At 45.1% G+C, this 25692-nt stretch overlaps 1 protein-coding gene across 1 annotated transcript in view; it reads left to right on the top strand.

Moving 5' to 3' along the window:
* Galnt16 (polypeptide N-acetylgalactosaminyltransferase 16) overlaps positions 1-25692 on the top strand; it is an 82524-nt gene that overhangs the window by 32120 nt on the left and 24712 nt on the right. Inside the window, exons 2-3 of the mRNA XM_013014176.1 lie at positions 22496-22653; positions 25191-25289. Of these exons, the coding sequence (XP_012869630.1) occupies positions 22496-22653; positions 25191-25289 (257 nt within the window). The remainder of the gene's footprint in view (positions 1-22495; positions 22654-25190; positions 25290-25692) is intronic.

Genomic DNA, 25692 nt, shown 5'->3' with positions numbered 1-25692 from the left:
TTTATTTATTTTTTAAATATATATTTTATTGTAAAGATACTGCACAGAGGGGTTACAGTTATATGAATGAGGTAAGGAGTACATTTCCTATCAAGCATTGTTACCCCCTCCTTTGTATTTCCCCTACTGTCCCTTCTCTCCCCACCATGCCTGAAGTCGTAAAGTTTGTTTTTAACATAGTGTCTTGTACATCTCATTGTTATAATGGGTCAACCTGTATCCCTATTTAAGCATTTTGTTTTTTCCCTTCTCCTCCCCAAATTAGAAAACTGTATATACAAGATGCAGAGCACTGGAATCAAATACAGTGAAAATGGGGGTTATACTGTGGGGGAGGAACGTATCAAAGAAACAAAAAAATTGCATAGTACATTACAAATATGTTAAAAACCACTCAAAAGTGGTGCTGTGGCTCAAAGTAGTACAGGGCTAGCCTTGAGCAAAAAGAGCTCAGTTCAGGGCCCTGAGTTCAAGCCCCACAACCAACAAAAACAAAACGAAATGTGGCTTAGCATTGTATCCACATTTTCACAACCTTATTGTTTTAGAATATCCTAGAATGGAACTTGCCAGACCAGAAATTGTGAATATTTAAAGCCTCTGGATGTGATTCCCAAAGGAACATGCTCTTAGGGTATAATGCTCATTTCGGTAAGGGTTAAACATGACTTGTTCAATCTTAGTGTTGACATTAACTCATTCTGTCTTGAGATGTGGAGCTTTAAGATTGGCAAATCTGATCCATGGGATCCAACACAGCTGGAAGGGTTGGGCCCAACGGTGCTAGTGAACCCCAAAGGGAGGTCCAGCATGACTGTATCAGGGTGTTTTGGGTCAAGGGTCAGGTAACAGGGCTGATAAGAAATAAAGTAGAGTTGGGCACTGATGGCTTATACCTGTATTCATAGCTACTTAGAAAACTGAGATATAAGGATCTCAGTTCAAATCCAGACTGGACATGAAAGTCCAATTAACTTCCTCCCAAAAAACTAGAAGTGGAGCTGTAGCCCAAGTGGTAGAGCACTAGTCTTGAGCACAAAAGCTCAGGGACAGTACCTAGGTCCTGATTTCAAGCACCAGGATAGGACAGGATGCAAGGAAGGAAGGGAGAGAGGAAGGAGGGAGGGAGGGAGGGAAGGAAGGAAGGAAGGAAGGAAAGGGAAGAGGGGGAAGGGAGAATGGTAGAGAGGGTGAGATTGATTTGAATGCAGTATAAATGTGGGGTAAATATAACAGTGAAATTCTTCCTCCCCCTGTATAACTAATTCAAGCTACTTTAAAAAAGAAAAGAAAAAAAAAGGAAATAGAGTAGTGATGAAAGAGACTTCTCCCAGGGCTAGACATAGAAGATATCCTTTAAGTAACACTGCTAAGCTGTGAATGAGGCCTGTGGAAGGTGTTCTTTGTGTGTGTGATGTTTTGAAAAAGAGGCTCACTTTTTAGCCCAACCTAGCCTTGAACTCACAATCCTCTCAGGAGGATGTGCTTCGTGGAAAGCAGCCTCACTCATAACAAAGACCCAGGCCAAGGGCAGCAGAGGCGGCAGAGGGACAAATCTGAAAGGAAGTTTCCCCTCACTTAAAAAAATGACATAAACATAGAACAACAACTGAAAAGGACAGAAAATCACCTATAATCTTTTACCCTAACAAATCACAGTTTTTATTTTTCATTAGGCCTCTCTTGTCAAGGCCCATAATTTTTACATAACTGCAAGCACAGAGAATATGCAATTTGTGTTCTGCCCTAGCCCTCCTATTATTGTGCAAGCAGCTTTCTATGCCGCTACAGAGCTTGCAGAGCTGGGATTTTAATGCCGAGTGGTTTTGTTGTCGTTGTTATTGTTGTTTTTACTTGACACGGCTAACAATTACTTAAGACAAATGAGAACATTAGATTAAAAAAAAAACAAACCAGGCGCTAATGGCTTAGGCCTGTAATCCTACGCAGGAGGCTGAGATCTGAAGATTGTGGTTCAAAGCCAGCTCAGGCAGGAAAGTCTGTGAGACTCTTATCTCCAATTAACCACCAGAAAGCTGGAACTAGCATTGTGGCTCAAGTAATAGAGTGCTGGCCTTTAGCTGAATTGCTGAGGGATAGCACCTAGGCCCAGAGTCCAAGCCCCACAACCTACAAGAAAAGAAAGAAAGAAAAACAAGGCCAGATGTACTGTGGCTTATGCCTATAATCTTTGCTACTGTGGAATCTGAGATCTGAATATCACAGTTTGAAGCTAGTTCAGACAGAAAAGACTGAGAGATTCTGTTTCCAGTTAACCAGCAAATGTGCTGGGCTGGAGGTGTGGATTAAATGGTAGAGCACCAGCTGTGAGCAAAAAGCTGAGCAAAAGCATGATGCTCCATGTTCAAATGTTAGCACTGGCACACAAGAAAAATATAAAACAAAAAAGAACAGGATCACAGTGTACTGTGTTCATTTGTGGCTTGTCTCCCCACCCTATTTAATTATTAAGTGGTAAACATCTTCCTGTGGTAAAAATTTCATTCCATATTATTTATTTATATATTTTGGTGGGGCTGGAGTTGAACCCAGGGCCTTGGTCATGCTAAGTATTTACTCTACCACTGAATTATACCTGGGTACCTCTACATTATTTTTAATAACTGCAGGGTACCACAAAGCTTTTTTTCCTCAGGTCCTATTATGATTTAATTTTATAAATGAAGAGGTGGAGATTCAGAAAAGTTGAGGAATTTCTAGTAAGTCATATGTCAATGAATGGGAAGATGCTGGTCTTTTTCTTCCATATGTGGGATTGTCTATGTTATCTTATTTAAAAATTTTTTTTATTGTAGTAAGAACACTTAATATGAAATGTACTGTCTAAAGAAATTTTGGAGCATGCCATACCTTGTTGGCAACTCTAGGTACAATGTTGTGTGGTAGATTGCTAGAGCTTGTTCTTGCTTGATTGAAGCTTTTTGCCTATTGATTATTAACTCCCTGCTTTGGGACATTTTGCTGTCTGTAAATTTGACATTTTAGATACTTCATAAAATTGGGTGGCTTTCTGTGACTGGCTTATTTCACTTAGCATAATGTCATCAGGATTCATTCATGCTTTGCCTTTCTTTCTTTCTTTCTTTCTTTCTTTCTTTCTTTCTTTCTTGCCTTTCTTTCTTTCTTTCTTTCTTTCTTTCTTTCTTTCTTCTCTCTCTCTCTCTTTCTCTCTCTCTCTCTTTCTATTTCAGCTTGAACTGAGGGCCTCACTATTTTTTTGCTGGTCATGGGGCTTGAACTCTGGGCCTGGGTGCTGTCCCTCAGCCCTTCAGCTCTAAGGTGAACATTCTACCACTTGAACCACAACGTCACTACCAGTTTTCTGGTGGTTAATTGGAGATAAGAGTCTCGTGGACTTTTCCTGCCCCAGCTGGCTTTGAATCTCGATCCTCAGAACTCAGCCTCCTGAGTAGCTAGGATTACAGTTGTGAGCCACCAGTACCCAGTGGGCCTCACATTTTAAAAACATTTACTTCCTTGTTGTTTTAGAGGTGACATACAGTGGGGTCACCTTTACATACATCACATAGTGTCATCTGTTCCCTCATGCTCTCCTATTCCCTCCAGCCCATCTCCACCCATGAGTTGCATAGTTCACTTCCATCAATGAAGGGCCACATCTTTTTATTTTTATTTTATTTTTTTTTATTGTCAAGGTGATGTACAGAGGAGTTACAGTAACATAAGTAAGGTAATAAGTACATTTCTTGCCAAACTTGTTACCCCTTCCCTCATTCACATTTTTTTGATTGGATTTTTTTTCTCAAGGCTGGTACTCTACCACTTGAGCTCTACTTTCACTGTCCACTTTTTGCTGGTTAACTGGAGATAAGAATCTCTTGGATTTGACTGCCCACACTGGCTTTGAATCTTTTTTTTTTTGTGAAAATACTGTACAGAGGGGTTACAATTACATGGGCAAGATAATGAGTACATTTCTTTTTTTTTTTCTTAGCCTTTTGGTTGCCTATATTCTTTTTTTTATTGTGAAAATACTGTACAGAGGGGTTACAATTACTTGGCAAGATAGTAAGTACATTTCTTATCAAGCATTGTAGCCTCCTCCTTTGTTTCCCCTTTCCATCCCTTCCCATCCTCCCCCTGGCCCTGCACCCAATTCCCCCTCCCCAAGTTGTAAAGTTCGTTTTCAACATAACGACGTGTACAACTCATTGTTGCAATGGGTCCACCTGTATCCCTATTTAAACGATTTGTTTTTCCCCTTCTCCTCCACAAATTATACCCACATCAAACACAGTGAAAGTAGGGGTTATACCATGGGGGGTGGCTTTGAATCTTGATACTCAGATCTCAGCCTCCTGAGTAGCTGGGATTACAGATATGTGCTACTACTGCCTGGTGCTGTGCTTTTCTTTTTTTCTTTCTTTTTTTAATTGTAAAAATACTGTACAGAGGGGTTACAATTACATGGGCAAGATGTGCTTTTCTTTCCTTCCTTCCTTCCTTTCCTTCCTTTCTTTCTCTCTCCTTCTTCCCTCCCTCCCTCCTTCCTTCCTTTCTTCCTTCCTTTCTTTCTTTCTTCTCTCTTTCTTTTTTCTCTTTCTTTCTTTCTTTTTCTCTCTCCTTCCTTCCTTCCTTCCTTCCTTCCTTTCTTTCTTTCTTTCTTTCTGTACAAGTCCTGGGGCTTGAACTCAGGGCCTAGGTGCTATCCCTGAGCTTTTGTGCTCAAGGCTACACTTGAGCCAGAGCTCTACTTTAGACTTCTTTTTGGTGCTTAATTGGAGATAAGAGTCTCACAGGCTTTCCTGCCTGGCTGTCTTCGCACTTCCATCCTCAGAGCTCAGCTTCCTGAGCAGCGAGGATTACAGATGTGAGCCACTGGCACCTTGCACCTTCCTTCTTTTTAAAGGCTGAATAATATTCCAATGTGTGTACACTTTACATTTTCTTTATCCATTCATCTATGGATGGACATTTAAGTTTCTCCTACACCCTGTCTATTGTACATAATGCTGGAATGAATATAATCACACTACGAGGTATTTAGAAACTGCTTTGCTGACAGCACTGTCTCTTCCCTTGGATCTGTAGATATTTAATAGATAACTAAGAGCAAGATAAAAGCTTTGCATTTCTGCCTCAGTTTTGTATCTTGTCTCCTTTGCTCTAAACCATTCTGTCCTGCAGTCACCTTGGATTCTGTTTGACAGTTCTGAATGACAGACAGACATCTTTAGGAAAAGGAGCAACAGTGACAACAACTCCTGTAGAATTTTTCTTGCAAAACCAGAACTGAGATAATGATTGTTCGGGCACAATTCAACCACTCCTCTCCCTTTTCTGCAAAACCTCAGAGTTCCCAGGAGCCCCTGGAAGGCAGGCTTGGAGTCACTGAACCTCTTTCTTCCCTATGTGACTATGTTGAATAAACATCTGTTCTCTGCCCTTGGCCACCACTCCTCTCTTTAATGGATGTATTGCAGGGGAGGGAGCTAAGCCTAGTCTATTGGAACTCTTGGAGTTGGGGGTTTTGCCCTATACTTTACTAATGGTACTAATATCTCCTTAAAAATCCTCATTTCAATTTTTTTTTGGGGGGTACGGTCGTGGGGCCTGAACTCTGGGCCTGGGTGCTGTCCCTCAGCCCTTCAGCTCAAGACTAGCGCTCTACCACTTGAGCCACAGCGCCACTTCCGGCTTTTTTCTTTTTGTTTATGTGGTGCTAAGGAATTGAACCCAGGGCCTCAGGCATGCAAGGCAAGCACTCTACCACTGAGCCACCTTCCCAGCCCCCTCATTTCAATTTTTTAAAAAATAAATACCCCTCCCATTTGTGTGTGTGTGTGTGTGTGTGTGTGTGTGTGTGTGTGTGTGTGTGTTCATGTGTTGGTACTGGGGTTTGAACTTAGGGCCTTTTCTGCTCAAGGCTAACTCTTATCACTTGAGCCATTGTTCCGTTTCCAGCTTTTTGGCAGTTATTTGGAGATAAGCCACTCCTGTCTGGGCTGGCACTGAACTGTGATCCTCAGATCTCAGCTTCTTGAGTAGCTAGCGTAACAGGTGTGAGCCATCGGCACTCAGCCAAATTTTCATTCTGATAAATAAGATGGTAATGATTACCTTTGTTGCTAGGTTTTTGTTGTTGTTGTTGCTAGGTTTTGTCTGTAATTTGAATTGTGTTCAAATAAGAGTCTAAACCAGATGTGGTGGCATACTTGTAAGCCAAGAAGAGGCTGAGGCAGGAGGATCTCAGATTCAAGGCCAGCTTGGACTACCTAGCACAACTCTGTCTTTCAGAAAATGGAATTTCACATGAGAGGACTTATTGCTGCATGTGACTTTCTCTTTCCAAATCTTCTGGGTATATGGGAGATTTGGGTTTCCCTGTCATGACTAAGGGCAATTAGTAGAGTGAATAAAATAGAAAAGGCCTGTGCCAAAGGATAGAGTAGTGGAAATGTACCTCCAGATTGTTTTTCAAAAGGGCACCAGTTTAATAGCCATTCTGATGGCTTAAACAGGATTTAGTGTGATTAATTAAAGGAAGAAAAGCACAATCCACCATTAACCCATTATGCCATTTCCCACAGAGGACTCCTTGACCACAGTAAGACATGCACGCCTGGCTTTCCTGGACCCAGAGCCAACATGCCCATCTGCCATCATGCGAGGGGCCATGAGGGGAGCCTTCAGGGACCCTGCTTCTCGGAGCTTCCCAACTCCAGATCATTTACATTCATATCTCTTGTCCAAAGCTCATGAGCCCTCGAGTGTCACTATGCTAGTGATCCTTCATCAGAAATTAGAATTGCTGGCCAGTCCAGGTCTGTGGGCACCATGTACACATTTCACTCGCAAGCTCATCTGAGCACCTGCCTCGTGCCAAGCATGGCCAGCAGTCATGTTCAGCGGAGCACTCAGCTCTTACGCAGACCTGTTCTGCCTATAGCAAGCACAAGACTAGGGTTCACAGACCCAGGCCTCACTTGTGGTGGCTGCGGCAAAGAAAAGCACACAAATGGCAAGAGGGAGGGTTCGCAGCAGGAAATTAAACATTGGATGACTTGGCTAGATCGGCTAGTTCTTATCTCCTGTATTCCAGGTTGTCCTGGAGTTGGTGGCAATGTCCCTATCTACTTCTGACATCTGGTGATTAGGTAGGGGACAGCGTCAGGTAACAAAGGCAAGAATGTAAATTCCTGTCCACTTAAAAGGTAGACAGGTATGAACATTAGATGGGCAGACTTCTTTCTTCTATTGACCTCCTGGCTCTGGTTGATTTTGAAAGGGCAGGCACAAAGTGGCTGATATGATATCATCTCCTCTTACTCCTCTCCATGATCCCTTGTTTCCCACACTGTCTGAGTCCGAGGGGTCTAGATGCTCTTTGCTGGGATGGCTCATCCCAGTTGGAATTCATGGAGGCTTGAACTAGGCCTAGGCACTGTCCCTGAGCACTTGTGCTCGAGGCTAGCACTCTACCACTTTGAGTTATAGCACCACTTCCAGTGTTTGGCTGGTTAATTAGAGATAAGAGTCTCTTGAGTCATGTTTCCAGCCTGGCTCTTTGCTGGTTAGTTGGGAGATGGAGTCTCAGGGATTTTTCTGCCTGGGCTAGCTTTGAATTGCGATCTTTGCCACAAAAATCCCTTTATTATTTTCAATTAGAGCAACAAGGAGATCAAATAGACATAAGTAGAGCTTACCTGCTCCTCATCAAGAACTGACCAACAAATTATTCTGCAATGACAAAACTCGGTAGATGTGATGAGAGTTTTAGCACAGATACGGTATTGATTTTTGATGGCCCTAACAATGCCTAAGTTAACCAAAGTTCACAAGAGGCTCTCCTGGCCTACACTTGTTTCACTAGCATAACAACATAGCCAGCCTTTTCCAGGTCAGGCTGGGTAAGATTTACAAATCTAATAGAACTCAGGGCAGGGGCTGTGTCCTTGAGCTTTTTCTGCTCAAAGTTAGAACTCTACAACTTGGAGCCACAGTGCTACTTCTGGTTTTTCTGGTGGTTAATTGGAGGTAAGATCTCACTGGCGTCACTGCCTGGGCTGGCTTCCAACTATGATCCTCAGTTCTCAGCCTCCAGAGTAGCCAGGCTTATGGGTGTGAGCCACTGGGTGCTTGGCTTAAATACTTTTTAAAATAAATAGCCTAATATCTACACACCAGACAGCCAGCCTCCAAATATTCACTTATTTTTCCCACCTGAGGCTTTGTACTCTTTGATGGTCATCTCATTCACCCTAGGCCCTGTGGACTATACTCTAGTTCTAAGTCACAAGTGACAATACAAATGACAGTTCCTTCCTTTTTAAAAGCTGAACAGTATTCCATATGTGAATGTACCCCATTTTTTGATATCCATTTATGCATGGGTAGACAGATACTTAAGCTGATTTCCTAGCCTGGTGAGTGAATATGGGTATGGGGACAGACCTGGTCCCACTCCTACCCTGCCTTTTGGTTGGTCTTCAGCTTGGGGAGCCATCAGTGATGAATGGTGAATTGACCTGCAAAAGCACTGCCACCCCACACTGAGATTCAGCCCCTCCCCCCATGCTTCCCCCTCGGTCCTCCTTCCTCCCTCCTGGTAAACCACTCAGGGGCAGCTGTTGTGTCTGGCACCCTTGGGTGGAGTAGCCAAGGAGAGGCTTAGTTTTCATCTTTCCTGGGTTTATTCACTCCTGAGGCCGTGCAGATGATGGTGACACTGATTAGCTCAATCCTGTTATCTCAGGAAGTGAAGGATCAAAGTTCATTGTTACTTGATTTAAGGATGGAACTGATTTATTTTGGCTCAGGGTTTCAGTGGCTTCCCTCCTTCAGGCCCTTCTTCCCTTTCCCTTTGATTCCACCTGGACCCCCAGCCTCGGGGAGGTTGGTGGCTCCATGGGCAGGGCAGGCCCTCTTGGGACACGCTCCACAGACACCCTCACAGGTGTGCTTCTCAAGCCTAGCAAGTTGACTGTTTTGGAGACTGAGGTCTTGCCCTTGTACAGTGCTGGGATTACAGGTGCGACCTACCATGCCTTGCATACATTTTATTTCAAAATATCATTCCTTCAGGGTTTCTTTTTGTCTTTTTTTTTTGCCTTTTCAGGAGAGGCAAAGTGGAGGAGTGCAGAAATGGAAGGAGAAAGGGCGAACAAATGCAGTCATGGTATTCAGTCTATACTATATGGAAAATGAACTGTGCAACTGATGGGCAGGGACAGGAGGGAGAATCTGAGGGAAAGCGAAAGAAGGGGTGACATTGTTCAAAAAGAAAGATATTCATTACCTGGCTTATGCAATAGTAACCCCTCTGTACCATACGTTCACAAATAACAACAAAGTTATGTTAAAAATTATTAATAAAACATAAGCACTAATGCACATTTTGAAAACCCTGCCTGTATAAAGGAAAAGGCAGAATGCTACAGCGTCCCCAGCTCATTCCCATGCCATGCTTTAGAGGTGTCCACTGTGGGGCATCTTGCCATGTAGTTTTCCAGATATTCTCATGCATTTATAAATGTGTGATTTTTTTTTTTTTTTCGGTCATGGGGCCTGAACTCTGGGCCTGGGCACTGTCCCTCAGCTCTTCAGCTCAAGGCTAGCACTCTACCACTTGAGCCACAGCACCACTTCTGGCTTTTTTTCTTTTTGCTTATGTGGTGCTGAGGAATCGAACCCAGGGCCTCATGCATGCGAGGCAAGCGCTCTACCACTGAGCCAACTTCCCAGCCCTAAATGTGTGATTTATGAACTGTTTATGCAGAGTGAATCGTTCTCTATATACCTGACTTACTCCTTCTACCTTTCAGTTAATATTCTAATGTAAGGATAAGCCATCATTTATTTTATCAGCCCTCTGCTGAGAGAAATTTATCTCCAGCTTTTTCTCTTAGAATAATGCAGGCTTCACAGGGCTGGGGGTGTGGCTTGCGTGGCAGCACACCTGTTGTAAAGTGGCTATGCCATGCATTCACATCTTCCTGAGCTTTATCACAGAGCCAAGGCCTGGAAATGTAAGGTGATCATTCAATTTACCTCCTAAATCAGAACAGATGTAATCTTAAAGGGGTTCCTGAAAGTGCAGGTGTAAAATGGGATTGTCTCAGACCAGTGTGTGTGTGTGTGTGTGTGTGTAATAAAACTATTGACTGCACTAGTTTATTTTATTTTTTTTGGTCATGGGACTTGAACTCTGGGCCTGGGCACTGTCCCTCAGCTCTTCAGCTCAAGGCTAGTGCTCTACCACTTGAGCCATCGTGCCACTTCTGGTTTTCTGGTGGTTTATTGGAGATAAGAGTCTCATGGATTTTCCTTGCCCAGCCTGGCTTTGAACTGTGATCCTCAGATCTCAGCCTTCTGAGTAGCTGGGATTACAGGCATGAGCTACCAGCACTGGACAACTGCATTAGTTTAGAATCTACCACTGTTAAAGAAGTTCTGTTTCTTCAAACTGTCCAGATTCTGAACGCTGGTAATTGTTCTTGAATTTTTCTTTGAATTTTTCTTGAGTAGCAAGAAATTATCTTATTTAAGCTCCACTTCTGGCTTTTGGGGGCTTGTTAATTAAAGATAAGAATCTCACAGCCAACCTGCCTAAGGTGGCTTTGATCCTCAGATCTCAACCTCCTGAATAGTTAAGATTACAGGTTTCTTTCTTTCCTCCCTTCCCTTCTTTCCCCTTCCCTTTTCTTCTTTCCTTTCCTTCCTTCCTTCATTCCTTCTTTCTTTTTTTGTTGGTTATGATCTCTGAGTCTGGGCGCTGACCATGAGTTTTGTTGTTTTTTTTTGCCAGTCCTGGGGCTTGAACTCAGGACCTGGACACTGTCCCAGAGCTTCCTTTACTCCAAGCTAGTGTTCTACCACTTGAACCACAGCAACACTCTGGCTTTTATCTGTTTATGGGGTACTGAGGAATTGAACCCAAGGTTTCATGCATGCTAGGCAAGCACTCTACCACTAAGCCACATTCCCAGCCCTGACCCTGAGTTCTCTTTCTCGAGGCTAGCACGCTACCACTTTAAGCCGCAGTGCTACTTCCAGTTTTCTGCTGTTTAATTGGAGTTAAGAGTCTCATGGACTTTTCTGCCCAGGCTGACTTCGAACCATGATCCTCAAATCTCAACCTTTTGAGCAACTAGGATTACAGACATGAGCCACTGGTGCCTGGTGGCTGCTCCTTTTTATATTTGGGGGGGAGGGTCCGGTCGTAGGACCTGAACTCTGGGCCTGGGTGCTGTCCCTCAGAGCTTCAGCTCAAGGCTAGCACTCTACCACTTGAGCCACAGCGCCACTTCCAGCCTTTTTGTTTTTTCTGCTTATATGGTCCTGAGGAATCGAACCCAGAGCCTCATGCATGCAAGGCAAGCACTCTACCACTGGGCCACCTTCCCAGCCCTGGCTGTTCCTTTTAACACTCAGAATACTCCCCTTCTTGTTTTTTTTTTTTTTTTTTTGTCGGTCGTGGGGCTTGAACTCTGGGCCTGGGCACTGTCCCTCAGCTCTTCAGCTCAAGGCGAGCGCTCTACCACTTGAGCTACAGCACCACTTCCGGTTTTCTGGTGGTTTATTGGAGATAGGAGTCTCACAGTCTCTCCTGCCCGGGCTGGCTTTGAACCGAGATCCTCAGATCTCAGCCTCCTGAGTAGCTAGGATTACAGGCGTGAGCCACCAGCGCCCGGTTAATACTCCCCTTCTTGGATGAAGAAGCTGCTCAGAAGTGGTAAGTGACTCTCTGAGGTTCAAGGGCAGAAAGAATTGGCATTCCAGCCCATGACTGTCAGGTTTCAGAGCCCAAGTTAGCTCTGAACTACTCTTAACTACTGCTGTAACTATTATTCTCCCTTAAAAAAAAAAGAAACATCTGTCACCTTAAATTATAGTATTTCTTTATATAGAGTCTATTCAAAATTCTCTCATCTATGTATTTGAAATATCCAGTGTGCTATTGTTAACAATACAACCCTAGTGTGCCATACATAGAACACCAGACCTGCCTCCTAGCTCACTGCAACCTTGAACCTATTAACAAGCTCTTCCGGCTTTAATTCCCTCTTTGTAGTTGAAGCAATATAGAGCCACAGATGGGAATGTATCTGGAGCAGGCTCCTCAGGTATCTTCAAGGATACCCTGACTCCAGGATCCTCTATACGGTCCCTGTTAGGATGAGAGCAGTGACAGATCTCAGGGAGGTGCTGGGCCACCTGCCATTTCGTATAGGAGCCAGAACCCAGACCTTGAGCTCAGGGAGATGTTGAGTCATGTGTTGAGCTTTCCAGTTCTCATAATGAATGGCAGTCTTTCAACCTGGGATGAAGCGTCGGCCGGCCGAGCCTCTGAGCCTCTGCTCCCAGGGGAGGTGAGAATGGTTTGGAATCACATTTTGTCCACCAGGTGTTTTTTGTTTATGGAAGACTCAGGAGAGGGGGGAAAAAGTCAAGAGCCATCCATAAAATAGGGCCAGAGCCTTTTTATTTGCAGTGTCATTGAAATTTAGTGGAAGGCAAAGCCAGCAGGTACCTGTTTTACTGGCAATAAAAGGAAATTGGGCAGCAATTATTTAAAGGGAGTTGGAGTTGTTTAAATCGAAAAGTTAGCAGTATGTGTATGTTTTAAGAGAAAATTTATAAGGCTTGGGGACTGGGGTTGAACTGTTCTTGACAAAAATGACATGGAAAATATTTTCGTTTCTTATTTTAAACCTTCCCCCTTTACTGTTTCTTTCTTTCTTCTCTCTAATTTTAGCAGTCCAAGAAGCAATAAGCAAATACAGCTGGGGGTGGGGAAACCATGAAACAAGTTAGACAACCTCCAAATTCAATCAGTGACGGAGTGAAAATAAAACTCTTCAAGATGAGAAGCAATTCTTCCCTTTTATGGAGCGCAGTCATTATGTCAACTTAAACCATTTCATATGTGATTGATCTTATTGGACATGGATGTGCTGGGTTTGGCATTCCCTAAAAAGGACAAAGACTGAGGAGAGAAGCAGCTGCCTAAACTTCAGCCAGGAGCTCTCTGCAGGGGCTGGAGTGGTGTGGGAGGCTCATCAGACCATCCCTCTCCAGCTCCCCAGCCCTCGCTCCTCACCATGGCAACACAAGGGCTTCCTAAGTGTGGTCCAGATGGAAGCCTGAATACAGTCCTGCTTGTTGGGGAACTCTGGGAATATCCCGCTCAGCATTAGACTCTAGCTACTGGGCCAAGTGCCAGAGACAAGTCTAGCCTAGTATCTTGCCGTGGATGGCTGCCACTACCCCGTCATTGCCACTGGCGGCTCATTTGCTGAGTATTTTATTTTATTTTCTACTTTTGGGGAATGACTTTGTTCATTGAAAGAACTGATATCTCTGAACTTTTAGTTACTTAACATTCAACCCAAAGAAAAGAAAAAAGTAGAGAAAGAGAGAGACTGAGACAGAAAGATGCTGACACTAAGAGCCTATATAAGCCAGTGTGATGATTCACACCTGAAATTCTAGCTACTAGGAGCTGAGATCTGAGGATCACTGTACAAAGCCAGCCTGGGCAAGAGAGTCCATGAGACTTTTATTTCCAATTAACCATCTAATAACCGGAAGTGGAGCTATGGCTTAAAGTGGTAGAGCACTAGCCTCCAGCAAAAAGGCGCAGAGACAGTACCAGGCCCTGAGATCAAGCTCCAGGACCAGCATACATACACAAAAAGAATGCATATAAAACTGTTGGAGCTACTGTTTCTTCTTTGTTTCTTTTATTTTTTCCAGACAAAAATTCCCCGTGAGGTAAGCAAGAAGACTCTCATTTCCCAAGCGTAGCAGAGCCAATGATAAAGAACTTATTGTCTCGGGGAAGATTCTGATGGGTCCAGATTGAATCAGATGACCAATCCCCAAGCTAATTATTGTGCAAGGGGTGCAGTGATCAGCCATAGACCAGTGCTCACTACAGTGGGAATGCTTGGAGAGATGGGACAGGTAAAAGTGGATGATAGCCTTGCTAAGAACATGTAAGTGACAAAGAAGATCCTCAAGATGGGCAGTTTGCCTGCCACTTGTCTACCTGTCACTGCAGTTTCAAGTGGTATGCTTGGTCAAGTGTGGAGGGGTGGTGGAGGCCTTATAGCCTGGCATTTGTCCCTCACTTATTTATTATCCATTGCCTTGAATGCTTGTAATCATCTGAGGCTCTAGGCTTTAGGAACCATCATTAAACAGAACAAATATTCCCTTCTGTGGTAAAGCTTACGTTTCTGTGGCAAGAAATAGCTATAAGGATAAGTAACTAAAATATGTATAGACTATCAGATGATAAAAGGGGCTGAAAAGAAAAGTAAAGCAGGGCAGAGGACAGGTGAGATTTGGATCAGAGATTGGGGCAGGGATCAAGGTTTTACATAGGATGGTTGGGAAAGGTTCACTGGGGATGGAAGATTTAAGCAAAGCCCTGTAGGAAGCAAAGAACAAACTGTGCAGATGTCTGGAAAAAGAGCCTTCCAGAAGAAAGGTAGAAGAAACCAAGCTGAGGAGAGGGCACCTGCCAGGCTTAGGAACAGCAAGGAGGCAGTGTGGATACGGGACAAGGAACAAAGCCTGTCCTGTGGGCCACCCCAAGCTGTGGAATTTATTCTGTGTGGGAGAGGTCACTGAATTACAGGTGATGTGTCAGAGGATTTCATTTGTTTGTGGTTGTTTGCCCCTGAATAGATATAGCCATCGATAGCAGGGACACTATCTTTGCTATTCATTCCTTCATCTATTCTTTTCAACACCCTTGTTGAGTACCTACTATGTATCAGATGCTGAGAGCTTACACCTGTAACCCTTGCTCCTCAGATCTGAAGATCGCCGTTCAAAGCCAGCTCAGGCAGAAAAGTCTGTGAGACTCTTATCTTCAATAAACTACTCAGAAAAAGCCAAAAGTGGCACTGTGGCTCAAGTGATAGAGCACTAGTCTTTAAAAAAGCACTTCACAATGATAGTCATCATTATCTTAATCTACATTACTTATGAACTCTATGACCTTTAACAATGAAACCATTTTTGTATAAATCGGGTGATATGTACATTTCTTTCCTTTTGCTTAGTCTCTGCTGTTCCCCATCCCTCATTCCCTCTCTCCCATTACTGCCCTTGAGTTACTCAGTTCACTTTCATCAATGTCCACTGTAGCTTAAGGGCCCCCCAGCTGTATAATTTCACCCACTTTCCACAGATTCTGTGCTCTGCTCCCACTTTCCCTCAGAAGTGCATGTGTATATACCATATGTGAGGTAAAGAATACAGAGTCATTTAAAACAATAGGACAAATTAAGAAGAGGTCTTTTGTTTCCTTATCTTTGAGGTTCTTTTCAATATGCATATTATTTTATATACAAATGAAGGGGTGCTTGGGTATTGCAATTTGATGCTTTGCTCCTGAGATTAGCCTCTTTTGGTCGCACTGTGTATGGATAACTTGAGTCCTGTTTTATTTTGTCTTATCTCATAGCATTTTAATTCTAACATCTGCATATCTGGGAGAACTCGTGCGATTTAGCTTTCTGATCTTGGCTTACCTCACTCAATATGATTTGTTCTAGCTCCATCTATTTCCCTGTGAATGCCATTATTTTATCCTTTTTTTTTTTTTTTTCGGTCATGGGGCCTGAACTCTGGGCCTGGGCACTGTTCCTCAGCTCGTCAGCTCAAGGCTAGTGCTCTACCACTTGAGCCACAGCACCACTTCTGGCTTTTTCTGCTTATGTGGTGCTGAGGAATCGAACCCAGGGTCTCATGCATGCAAGGCAAGAACTCTACCACTTAGCCACCTTCCCAGCCCTGTTTTATCCTTTCTAATGGCTGTGTAAAATTTCATTGTGTGTAGGAACCACAATCTTTCAATCCATTCGTCTGTAGTAGGGCATCTGGGTTGTTTCCATATCTTGGCTATTGTGAACAGTGCCACAATGAACATGGACACGCAGGTGTCCTTGTTGTATCCTGGTGCCTGTGAGCACTAGTCTTGAACACAAAGAGGGTCAGGGATACCATCTAGGCCCTCAGTTCAAGGTCCAGGACTGGCAAAAAAAAAAAAAAAAAGCAGTTCTTTTTGGACAGTGTCATTCCTCCCATTGTTCTCCCCCAGTTTTTCCCTCCTGTCCCCATGCACAAATTGTATAGTTCATGTTCAACATAATGTCTAGTGAGTAGCACTACTGTGTTTGTTCACCCAGTGTGTATCCATTTCTGTGTCCTCTCTTACTCTTCCCAAAACAAATAAACAAACAAGATAAAAAGAAAACAAGCTAGGCACTGGTGGCTTACTCCTGTAATCCTAGCTATTCAGGAGGCTGAGATCTGAGGATTGCAGTTCAAAGCAAGCCCAGGCAGGAAAATCCATGAGACTCTTATCTCCAGTTAACCACCAGAAAACTGAAGTGGTGCTGTGGCTCAAGTGGTAGAGCACTAGCTTTGAGCTGAAGAGTTCAGGGACAGCACTCAGGCCCAGAGTTCAAGCCCTACCACCACCAACAAAAAAAAAAGAAAACAAAACAAAAACAATGAAGAGACTCTTGTTTCCATTTCTTAGAGTTCATTTTGGTAAATATTATTTTATATGATCAGATATACATAGGCATTGAATCTTTGTGTTCCTCTCACGGTGTGTGAATGCCTAGGGTCCTGTATAATTTATCATGTCTCAGTTCATTAAGACTTTAGCGTTAAGAGCTTGTCTTCCACTTCAACCATGAGGTACTTTTCTACCTCCCTCCCATTTCTCTTGTTACAGTAAAATAAATCCTTTCCAAAACTTCAAAAAATATTATTAGGATTAATTATACTGAAGTATGAATGGTTAAATGTCTTGTGAGAATGCTTCCCAACTTTAAAATTTGTTACTGTCATGTTCAGGACCTTAATAACTTGAATTATCCTTAAGGCTTGTCTCATAGCATAGACTTATTTTTTTATTTAAAAAATTTTACTAGCATGCATTACTTGCACAAGGGTTGATTTTACTGGGACACGTCCACAACAACCTTATAAATGCACCGCAATCAACCACACCCCTGCCACTTACTCTACCCCTCCCTACCTCCTTCTTAGAACAATTTCAGCAGGTTTCAGTGTTCTATTTTCATATATGCCTATGAAGTACATCAATCATATTCATCTTCTCCATTCACCACCCTATATCCCTCTGTTACCTGCCCCCAAACAGAGTCTGTTTTACTTTCCTATCATTTTTTAGACTATATTAATTATGCAAAGGTGTTTCACGTGTGCATATATTATAGTTAAAACAGAATAACCTCCTCTATTACTGTGTCTTTCCTGATCCCCTCTACCCCTCTTGTTTAACAATGTTCAGTGGGATTCCTTGTGGAATCATCACACACACACACACACACACACACACACACACACACACACAATGTACTTGGATATTATTCACCCTTCATTGTTCTCTACCACTCCTCATCTCCCCAAACAGTGGCATAGTTACAATCATATACTGTGTGTATGTGTGTATATGTATATAGACATATATCCATGTTTGTAAATAAGTATGTCTTTCAGATCTAAATTCCACAAATGAGCCAAAACATGTGATAAAGATCATCCGCATAATGATCTTCAGTTCCATCCATTTTCCTGCAAGTGACATTTCATTTTTCTTTATGGATGAATAATATTCCATGATATATATGTACCCTATCTCCTTAGTCCATTTATCAGTATCCATCAGTTGTCAGATACCTCAGCTGATTCTACCATTTGGTTCTTTTGAACAAAGCTACAATAATGGATGAGTATGCAGGGGGTTTTGGGGTTTTTTTGTAATTTTTAAAAATTTTTTATTGTAAAGATGCTATACAGAGGGTTACAGTTACATGAGTAAGGTAATGAGTACACTTCCTATTGAGCATTGTTACCCCCTCCATTGTTTTCCCTACCATCCCTTCCCTCCCTACCTTCCCCGAGGTTCTTTTTTTTTTATTGTGATTAAGTGATTACATAATTTCCCAAATTTCACAGTATTGTGGAATAATGATCCTCACTTAGAATCACAAGTTCATTCTAACTTTCCTGGAGCAAATTGTCTATCACAGTCTATAACATATAACGGTGTTCACATGTTATACACCATACATGTGATCAGCAGCATGGGGATATTTAGTAGTGGTTCGACCAGATGAGTGGGAGTTCTTTGTTTCTTGAGTCCTGTTAGTTTTGTCATATCACCTAACATTTTGGATTTAGCATCCACTTATCAGGGAGACCATGTACCATTTGTCTCTTTGCTCTTGGCTTACCTCCTCAACATGATTTCTTCTAGCTCCATCCATTTCCCTGCAAATGCCATTATTTTGTCATTTCTAGTAGCTGCATAATATTCCATTGTGTATAGATACCACAATTTTTGGATCCATTCATCTGTGGTGGGGCATCTGGGTTGTTTCCATATCCTAGTTATTGTAAACAGTGCTGCAATAAACATGGAGGTGCACGTGTCCTTGTATATTGGTTCCTGTTGTTCAGGGTAGATGCCTAGAAGTGGTATGACTGGGTCGTAAGGGAGGTCAATCTTTAGCTTTCTAAGGACCCTCCAGACTGCTTTCCAAAGTGGTTGTATAAGTGTACATTCCCACCAGCAGTGTAATAGGGTTCCTCTTTCTCCACATCCCCTCCAGCATTTGTCGTTGGCTGATTTGTGGATGTGGGACATTCTGTCTGGGGTAAGGTGGTATCTCAGGGTTGGAGTTCCTGTATATACTGGATGTTAACCCCTTGTCTGATATATTGCTGGTAAATATTTTTTCCCAATTAGTTGGTTGTCTTTCTAGCTTGGTTGCGATAGATTTAGCTGTGCAGAAGCTTTTTATTTTAAGGTAGTCCCATTTGTCGAGTCTCTCTCCAATTTGTTGTGACCCTGGGACTCTGTTCAGGAAGTTCCTTCCTGTGCCTATTAGTTCAAGTGTCTCTCCTACTCTGTCCTGCAATAGTTTCAGAGATTCAGGTTTAATGTTAAGGTCTTTAATCCATTTTGAGTTGATGTTGGTGCATGGTGATAGGCTGGGGTCCACTTTTAGTAGGGTTTTTGTTTTTGTGCATTTTTTGGTACCAGTCTTGGGGCTTGAACTCAGGGCCTGGGTGCTGCTGTCCCTGAGCTTTTATGCACAAGATTGTGCACTACTTGAGCCACAACTCCACTTCCAGCTTGAAGTCTGGGCCTGGGCGCTGTCAAGGTGAGCACTCTACCACTTGAACCACAGCACCACTTCTGGTTTTCTGGTGGTTAATTGGAGATAAGAGTCTCACAGACTTTACTGCCCGGGCTGGCTTTGAGCTGCGATCCTGAGATCTCAGCCTCCTGAGTAGCTAGGATTACAGGCGTGAGCCACTGGCACTGGGCTGCACTTCCAGCTTTTTGATGGTTAATTGGAAATAAGAGTCATATAGATTTTCCTGCCCAGGCTGGCTTTGAACTGCAATCCTCAGATCTCAGCCTCCTGAGTAGTTAGGATTATAGGCATGACCCACTAGTGCCCCAGCTATATTGTTCTTGTATATTAATTTATAGTCCTTTGGATAAATTACTGGAAATAGTATGACAGGATCATAAGGTAGATCTATTTTTTGAGCAACTTCTGTACTGATTTCCATAGTGAGATTAATGGGGAAGGGGTTCTTTTTTTTTTTTTTTTTGTACTATGGCTTGAACTCAGGGCTTTGTGCTTGCTAAACAGGAACTTTACCACTTGAGCCATACTCACAGCCTTGACTTATCTTGAGACTTAGAGGAATCCATGAGACACAAAAGGCTGAAAGGTTCAACATCAAAGAAGGTCTGTGAAGGCAAAACAGGAATTCAGAAGCCTGAAGGAAGTGACTGATGGTCTGGGCAGGTGACCTGGTCTGGAGATTGAAGGGCTCTGGTGGTGACTAGCTCAAGACTAGGGAAGGGCAGAGGAATGTGAGCCCGACCGGAGGCATGGCATCACTATACTCCCGTGTCCTGCCCTCCCTCAGTCCCTCCTCCACTTAGGGGAGAGGTCACATGATGTATCTGCTTCAAATACCCTAGGCTGCTGGGTTAAGGTGAAAGGGGAGCTGAGGACTGTGGGAGGAAGTGGGCCTTCACTTCCATGGCCTCCTTCTTACTGGGGGAAGCTTGGGCCACTCTGAAGCTATAGGTTTTCAGAGGGAGCTGCAGATTTTTCCTGAGAGCATCTTTGAGGTGGACACAGTTCTGAGGCATTGGGAGGAACTTTTGTAGGGGGTCTATAGCCTGGGTGGACAATCTTCCACAACATTGCCCGTGGTCCTGAGGAAGCTTCATACAGAGTGCAGGCGGGGGGCAGACTGTCCCCAGCTTCTCAGCAGTGCTCAGCACAGACCTGTAGATGGACGGATGGGTGAGTGAGCGAGCAAGTGAGTGAGTGAATGGACAAATGAATGAATGAGTAGGTGAGTTCAAGTGTTGTCAAGTGAATGCATGCTCTGGTGATCCTGGGAGCTCACAGGGCCTTGGAATTCTCAGTGTTTGGTGGGTGAGTGGTTCTCAATCAGTGTTTAATTGGCAGTGGGCAAGTGTGGAATGAGACTCAGAGGTTTTCTGAGCCCACAGAGTGGCCAGAAGTCCTAAATAAGTAAACAGGGTTATTTCCCACAGTTGTCTTACAGGATGATGAAGTGCTATACTTTCCCTTAGAGAGCTCAGAATCTTATCCCTTTCATTTTTCTTTAATTTTGGCTCTGCAGCCATTAGCTGGAGGCTTCTTTCCATTCCCCTGACCCATGGCTGGGAGAGAGGAGGGGCAGCATTGGTGCCATTCTTGTGGGAAGGACACAAATAGCTACTCTTATTCTCATTCTAAGAACTGGAGAGCTCAGATTCTTCTAGTAATCCAAGGTTCAAGCCAGAACATTCCTCTCCTTCTCCCTCCTTCCTTTCCCTCCGTCTTTACTAAAATGGATTTTGAACTCCTGGGGCCCTCCTGCATCTGTTCAGTTCCTGGCATGTCACCAGCTCCGAATATCACAGTACAGAGGCCATACCATGTCACCTCTGAGCACACACGCCCTAAGCACCTGTGTGGGGGATGGGGTGAGGCCTGAGGACACCAGGAGAGTTTCCCTGGGACTGGAGGTCACCTGAAAAGATGATAATAGCTCAGTACAGTGGAGAGAAGAGCGCTCAAACTGCACCATTCCTATCCACTGAGGCTCTGATGAGGATCCCAGTGTCACCCCCACACACAACAGACCCCTATCCTGCAGGTCCAGTTGCAATGTAGGGATTATCCCTTTAAGAGCAGGCATGCGATAGAATTCTCATTCTTGGGATCTGTGAGTGGACAATTCTCACCCTTCTTCCTGCTGGGTTTTTTGTTTCGTTTTAGGCTTGGAGCCCTGGTCTAGGACAGCCCATGGGATGGAAGGGTTGGGGTTAGTGTGCACTCACACGCTGTCTCAAGTAGTAAGATGTCAGAATGCATCCATCCACCCAGTCATCTGTCATTCTCCAGCCTCTCACCAGGGACTCAGCGAGCACAAGTTGGTGTGTGGCTGAGAAGCAGGTGGCAGAGCCGTGGCGTCTGTCATCCATCACTTCCCGGCACTTAGCATCTGTGGGCCTCCGGGGATTAGACAGGAGGCCACTGAAGCAAGTGAACCAAAGTCCTGGGATGTGCTGGGAGGTTTGGCTTAGTGGTAGAGCAAGTGTGAGGTCCTGAGTTCAAACCCCAGTACCTGGGGGGGGAGAGGGAGAGGAAGTTGTAGAGAAGTTGAGCACTGTGCATTGAGTCCAGGAGGATCAGCTATGAGCTTGTGACAGCTTACTTGTCCTGAAAGGCAGTTTCCTATGTAGCAGCCTGTTCAAATCTGGGGTTTTACCTATGTGCCTAGCCCAGTACCAGGTCCAAGTGCATGTGTAGGAGCCTGTAGGGTGCTAGGGGTGTCCACTGTACTTTCTAATCCCAAGGCTTTTCATCTTGGTGGGGGGAGGGACTAGTGCTCTCTGTAGTCCTCCTTCCTCAAACCTAGAAGATTTAGAATGACTTAGAATAACTTGGTTGAATCTGGACCTTACAATTTATTAGCTCTCATCTTGGATACTTGGTTTGGGGGGTATGGGTGTGTACATGTGCACACTCATACACACATATGCCAATCCTGATGCTTGAACTCAGGCCTGGGTACTGTCCATTGTGCTTAAGGCTAGTGCTCTACCACTTGAGTCACAGCTCTACTTCCAGCTTTTTGGTAGTTAATTGGAAATAAGGATCTCGGGGACTTTCCTACCCAGAGTTGACTTCGAATCATGATCCTCAGATCTCAGCCTCCTGTGTAGCCAGGATTACAGGTATGAGCCACCTGTGCCCCACTTGGACACTTTTCAGTCTCTTCAGACTCCATTTCCTCATCTGTATATTAGCTAGGGTGAAATGTAAATGAGAGAATGCGTTAGTTTCCTGCCACTGCTTGGTAGAACTCTCCCATATGTGGCCCCCTCTGATACTGACCTTTGTCTCAGGTGACAGGAACACCCTCAAAAGGCTTTGATGAGAAGGCATACCTGTCTGCTAAGCAGCTGAAGCCTGGAGAGGATCCTTACAGGCAGCATGCCTTCAACCAGCTGGAAAGTGACAAGCTGAGCCCAGACCGGCCTATCCGGGACACCCGTCATTACAGGTATGGCTGCCCCTGTGCCCATGATAAGGGAAAGCCAAGACAAGGTGAAACGTGCTTAGTTTGTTCTCTTTCACGCATGTGTATTTTCAGAAAGGAGTGTAGTGAGTTAACATTCAGAGTCACACTCTGTCCCCCTCAGTGGCTTTCAGTCACCCACCTGCTTCCTCTTGGCCTACTCAGAGCTGTCCAAGGCCAGTGAATCCCCCAGCGGGGGCCAAGGAAGCCCCTCCGCTCAGCCTGGCATCACAGCAAGAATGGCCTGCCAGGGGACCACAAAGAAGTCTGAGGGGATGAGTGGACTGGGCAGCAGCAGAGGGCCCTCCACCTGCCCAGTGCAAAAAGTAAAGCATGGTGACACCCTATCCTCACTTCTTTCCTTTCTTTCCCCCTGCCACGTTGTCCCTCCTCAGTCACTGCCAGAAATGCCTCCCTGTCTTGTTCTTAGTTCTCCCATGTGGGAGGGCTCCCATGCTGGAGCCCTTTCTAATAGTCTCAGCTGTGACGCATCTCAGTGTGAGTGGCTGGCCTTGGGCAAGTCCTTGTGTGTCCTGTCTAGAGTATGAGTGGACACCTCCTGTCTCCCTCCTTCCTGCCATCGCCTGTGGGGACAATCTCCTTATGCTGAAGCAGCCCTGTCCCTATGTCCAGCCTCTTCTACCCTGCAGCCAGCACTTCGTGTTCCTGCCATCTTCCCCTTCCTTGTTTTCACGCATGCTGTTGCCTCTGTCTGAACATTCCCTCACCCCTGCAGCCACCTTCAAGACTTGGCTCCAGTCCTCTCCTCCCAGGAAGGCTCCTTGCCCTCCTCTGCACTTTATACAGACATCTATCTAGTGGAGCCTCATCCTCGGTTCTACCCATCTGTGACTTTGAGTAACAAACAGGAGCTGCTTCAGACCCAGCCGCCAACACACAGCTGGGCTGGGCCTCTATCCATCTGGTCCTGGTTTGAGGGTAGGCGAGAATGACTTATGGTTTCTGCTAGACTCCACACTGTAGGCTGCCTCCTGGTCCTGTCCTCCATCTAGGGACCCCTTACCCCTTTCTCAAGGGGTGCAAAGGGTGGCTAGCCACAGAAGACAAATTAACTGGGATCATGGTGGGGCGGGGATCACCAACCCAAATTCAAAGCCGGGTCTGGAACAAACCCTTTCTGAGACTCCTAGCTCCTGGGAGTTGGGGATCCCCATCTTTATAGATCTAAAACAGGGGCAGGTGGGTGTGGGAAAAGTTCAAGTCCATACTCCAAATGGGCACAGGAGAGGTTTGCCCTCTTAGGGTGTAATAAGCACTACTGGACAGTTTTCTCTAAGACAAGGACAGGTTGCTGGGGCCCTGGAGGTTGGTGTTGCCAGTCTGGGTGCCAAGTCCTTTCTCAGCCTGTTAATTAAGTTCGTTCTACCCAACCCTCCAACGCCCCCCCCCCAACAGGCTTTTGGCAAAGGCACTTGGAAAGCATGGCAGAAGGAGAATGCCCCTCCTCCACCAATGCCCTATATCCTTCTCCAGAAATATTTGAAAGCTTCTCAGGCTGTCTCCCTTGGGGGTCTCAGGCTAGCGGGACTCCCGCCTGCCTGACCCAGCTGCTCTGCAGGGCAGGAAATAGGCCTGGGAATTCAGGCTGTGAGCTGCTGTCAGTGGAAAGGATGCTGTAATGAAAAAATAGCCACTGCTGGAATAGTCAGGGAGCAGTTGTAATAAAGATCACTTATGAAAACCAGCGGAGGCGGCTGCCTTCCAGGAGCCCAAATAAATGCCTTCACAGAAACAACAGAACAACAGAGGTAGGCAGGCAGGCAGGCGGGCAGGCGGGCAGGCGGGCAGGCAGGCAGACAGGCAGGAATAGTGTATTCTAATTCTCTTTCCTGAGGATGGGGAGCCCAGGGTTGCTGGGAAGGGAGCAAGATGGCAAGAAATACCCTGGCATCTTCTCACAGAGCCTGGTTTCCTCAGGGCTGCCTCTGCCTGGTGTCTGCAGCACAGTGTTCCTGCCCCAGAGACATGAGGAAGCCCATGGCAGGCAAGGTAGAGGCAGTTCTTCCCCAGATCCTGGCAAATGTCCTGAGCTGGGACACAGGAAGAATGAAGCCTCAAGAGCATCAGAGGCAGAAACAGGGAGTCCCACTCCCCCATTTTGTCTCACTGGCCTTCCCCCATTGGCAAGGAGTTCTCCTTGGCTCTGGGTGGTATACTGGAGCCTGGCTCAGAGCCTGTATTCAGGAGATAGTTGAAAGTGGGCAGTGGCTATGGGGTTCTAGCTCTTCTAGGTCTTTGGTAAAGATCTTCTCTAGGTCCCTGGCACCTGTGAAGGACCCCCAATCTGCTGCTTCCCTTCTAGGATGACCGATGTAGGATGGAACATGGGTGTTAGGCTGTGTCCTGGCTCTGGGCATGCTCTTCTGCCTCACAGAACTGTTCTAGGGGGCGGCAGACCAAACAAAACAAAGTATGGAGTCTTCCTGGGTGTGCTCCCTCCCCCAATGGCTGGCCTCTGACCCCCCCTCCCCTGCTCCCCTTCCCCCCCATTTCCTTCTCAGTTGTCCATCTGTGTCCTATTCCCTGGACTTACCGGCCACCAGTGTCATCATCACCTTCCACAATGAGGCTCGTTCTACCCTCCTGCGCACAGTGAAGAGGTAAGCCCAGCCTTGGGACCTTGATTTGATGGTACTTCTTCCCTCCCCTCCCCCCTAGGCCTGGGGTAGTCTGCAGGATCACTTTCTGGGAAGGACATTGAGACTGGGGGCTGTGGCCATTGGGAAGATGTGAGCCTGGGGAGGATGAGGCCTGTCCTTCTTGAAGCTGGGGCTGGTGAATCAGGGTCAAAAAGATGCCAGAAGTCTACAGTTGTCAAGCTCAGGATGAGGGCAGAAATGCAGGGGTCAGGAGCAAAGGGAGCCAGGGACAAATACGAGGCAAATCAGAAGAGCCCTTTCTGTCCTCCTCTAAACTTGGTCGAACCATTCACTTCCACTCCTTTGCTTCAGAAAACTTTGACAAAGATAAGATTCAGATTGGAGCCTGGCGCTGGGGCTCAAG

The sequence above is a fragment of the Dipodomys ordii genome, unplaced genomic scaffold (assembly GCF_000151885.1).
Source record: "Dipodomys ordii isolate 6190 unplaced genomic scaffold, Dord_2.0 Scaffold2, whole genome shotgun sequence".
Taxonomy (NCBI): domain Eukaryota; kingdom Metazoa; phylum Chordata; class Mammalia; order Rodentia; family Heteromyidae; genus Dipodomys; species Dipodomys ordii.
This window is presented reverse-complemented; position numbering and strand designations above follow the sequence as displayed.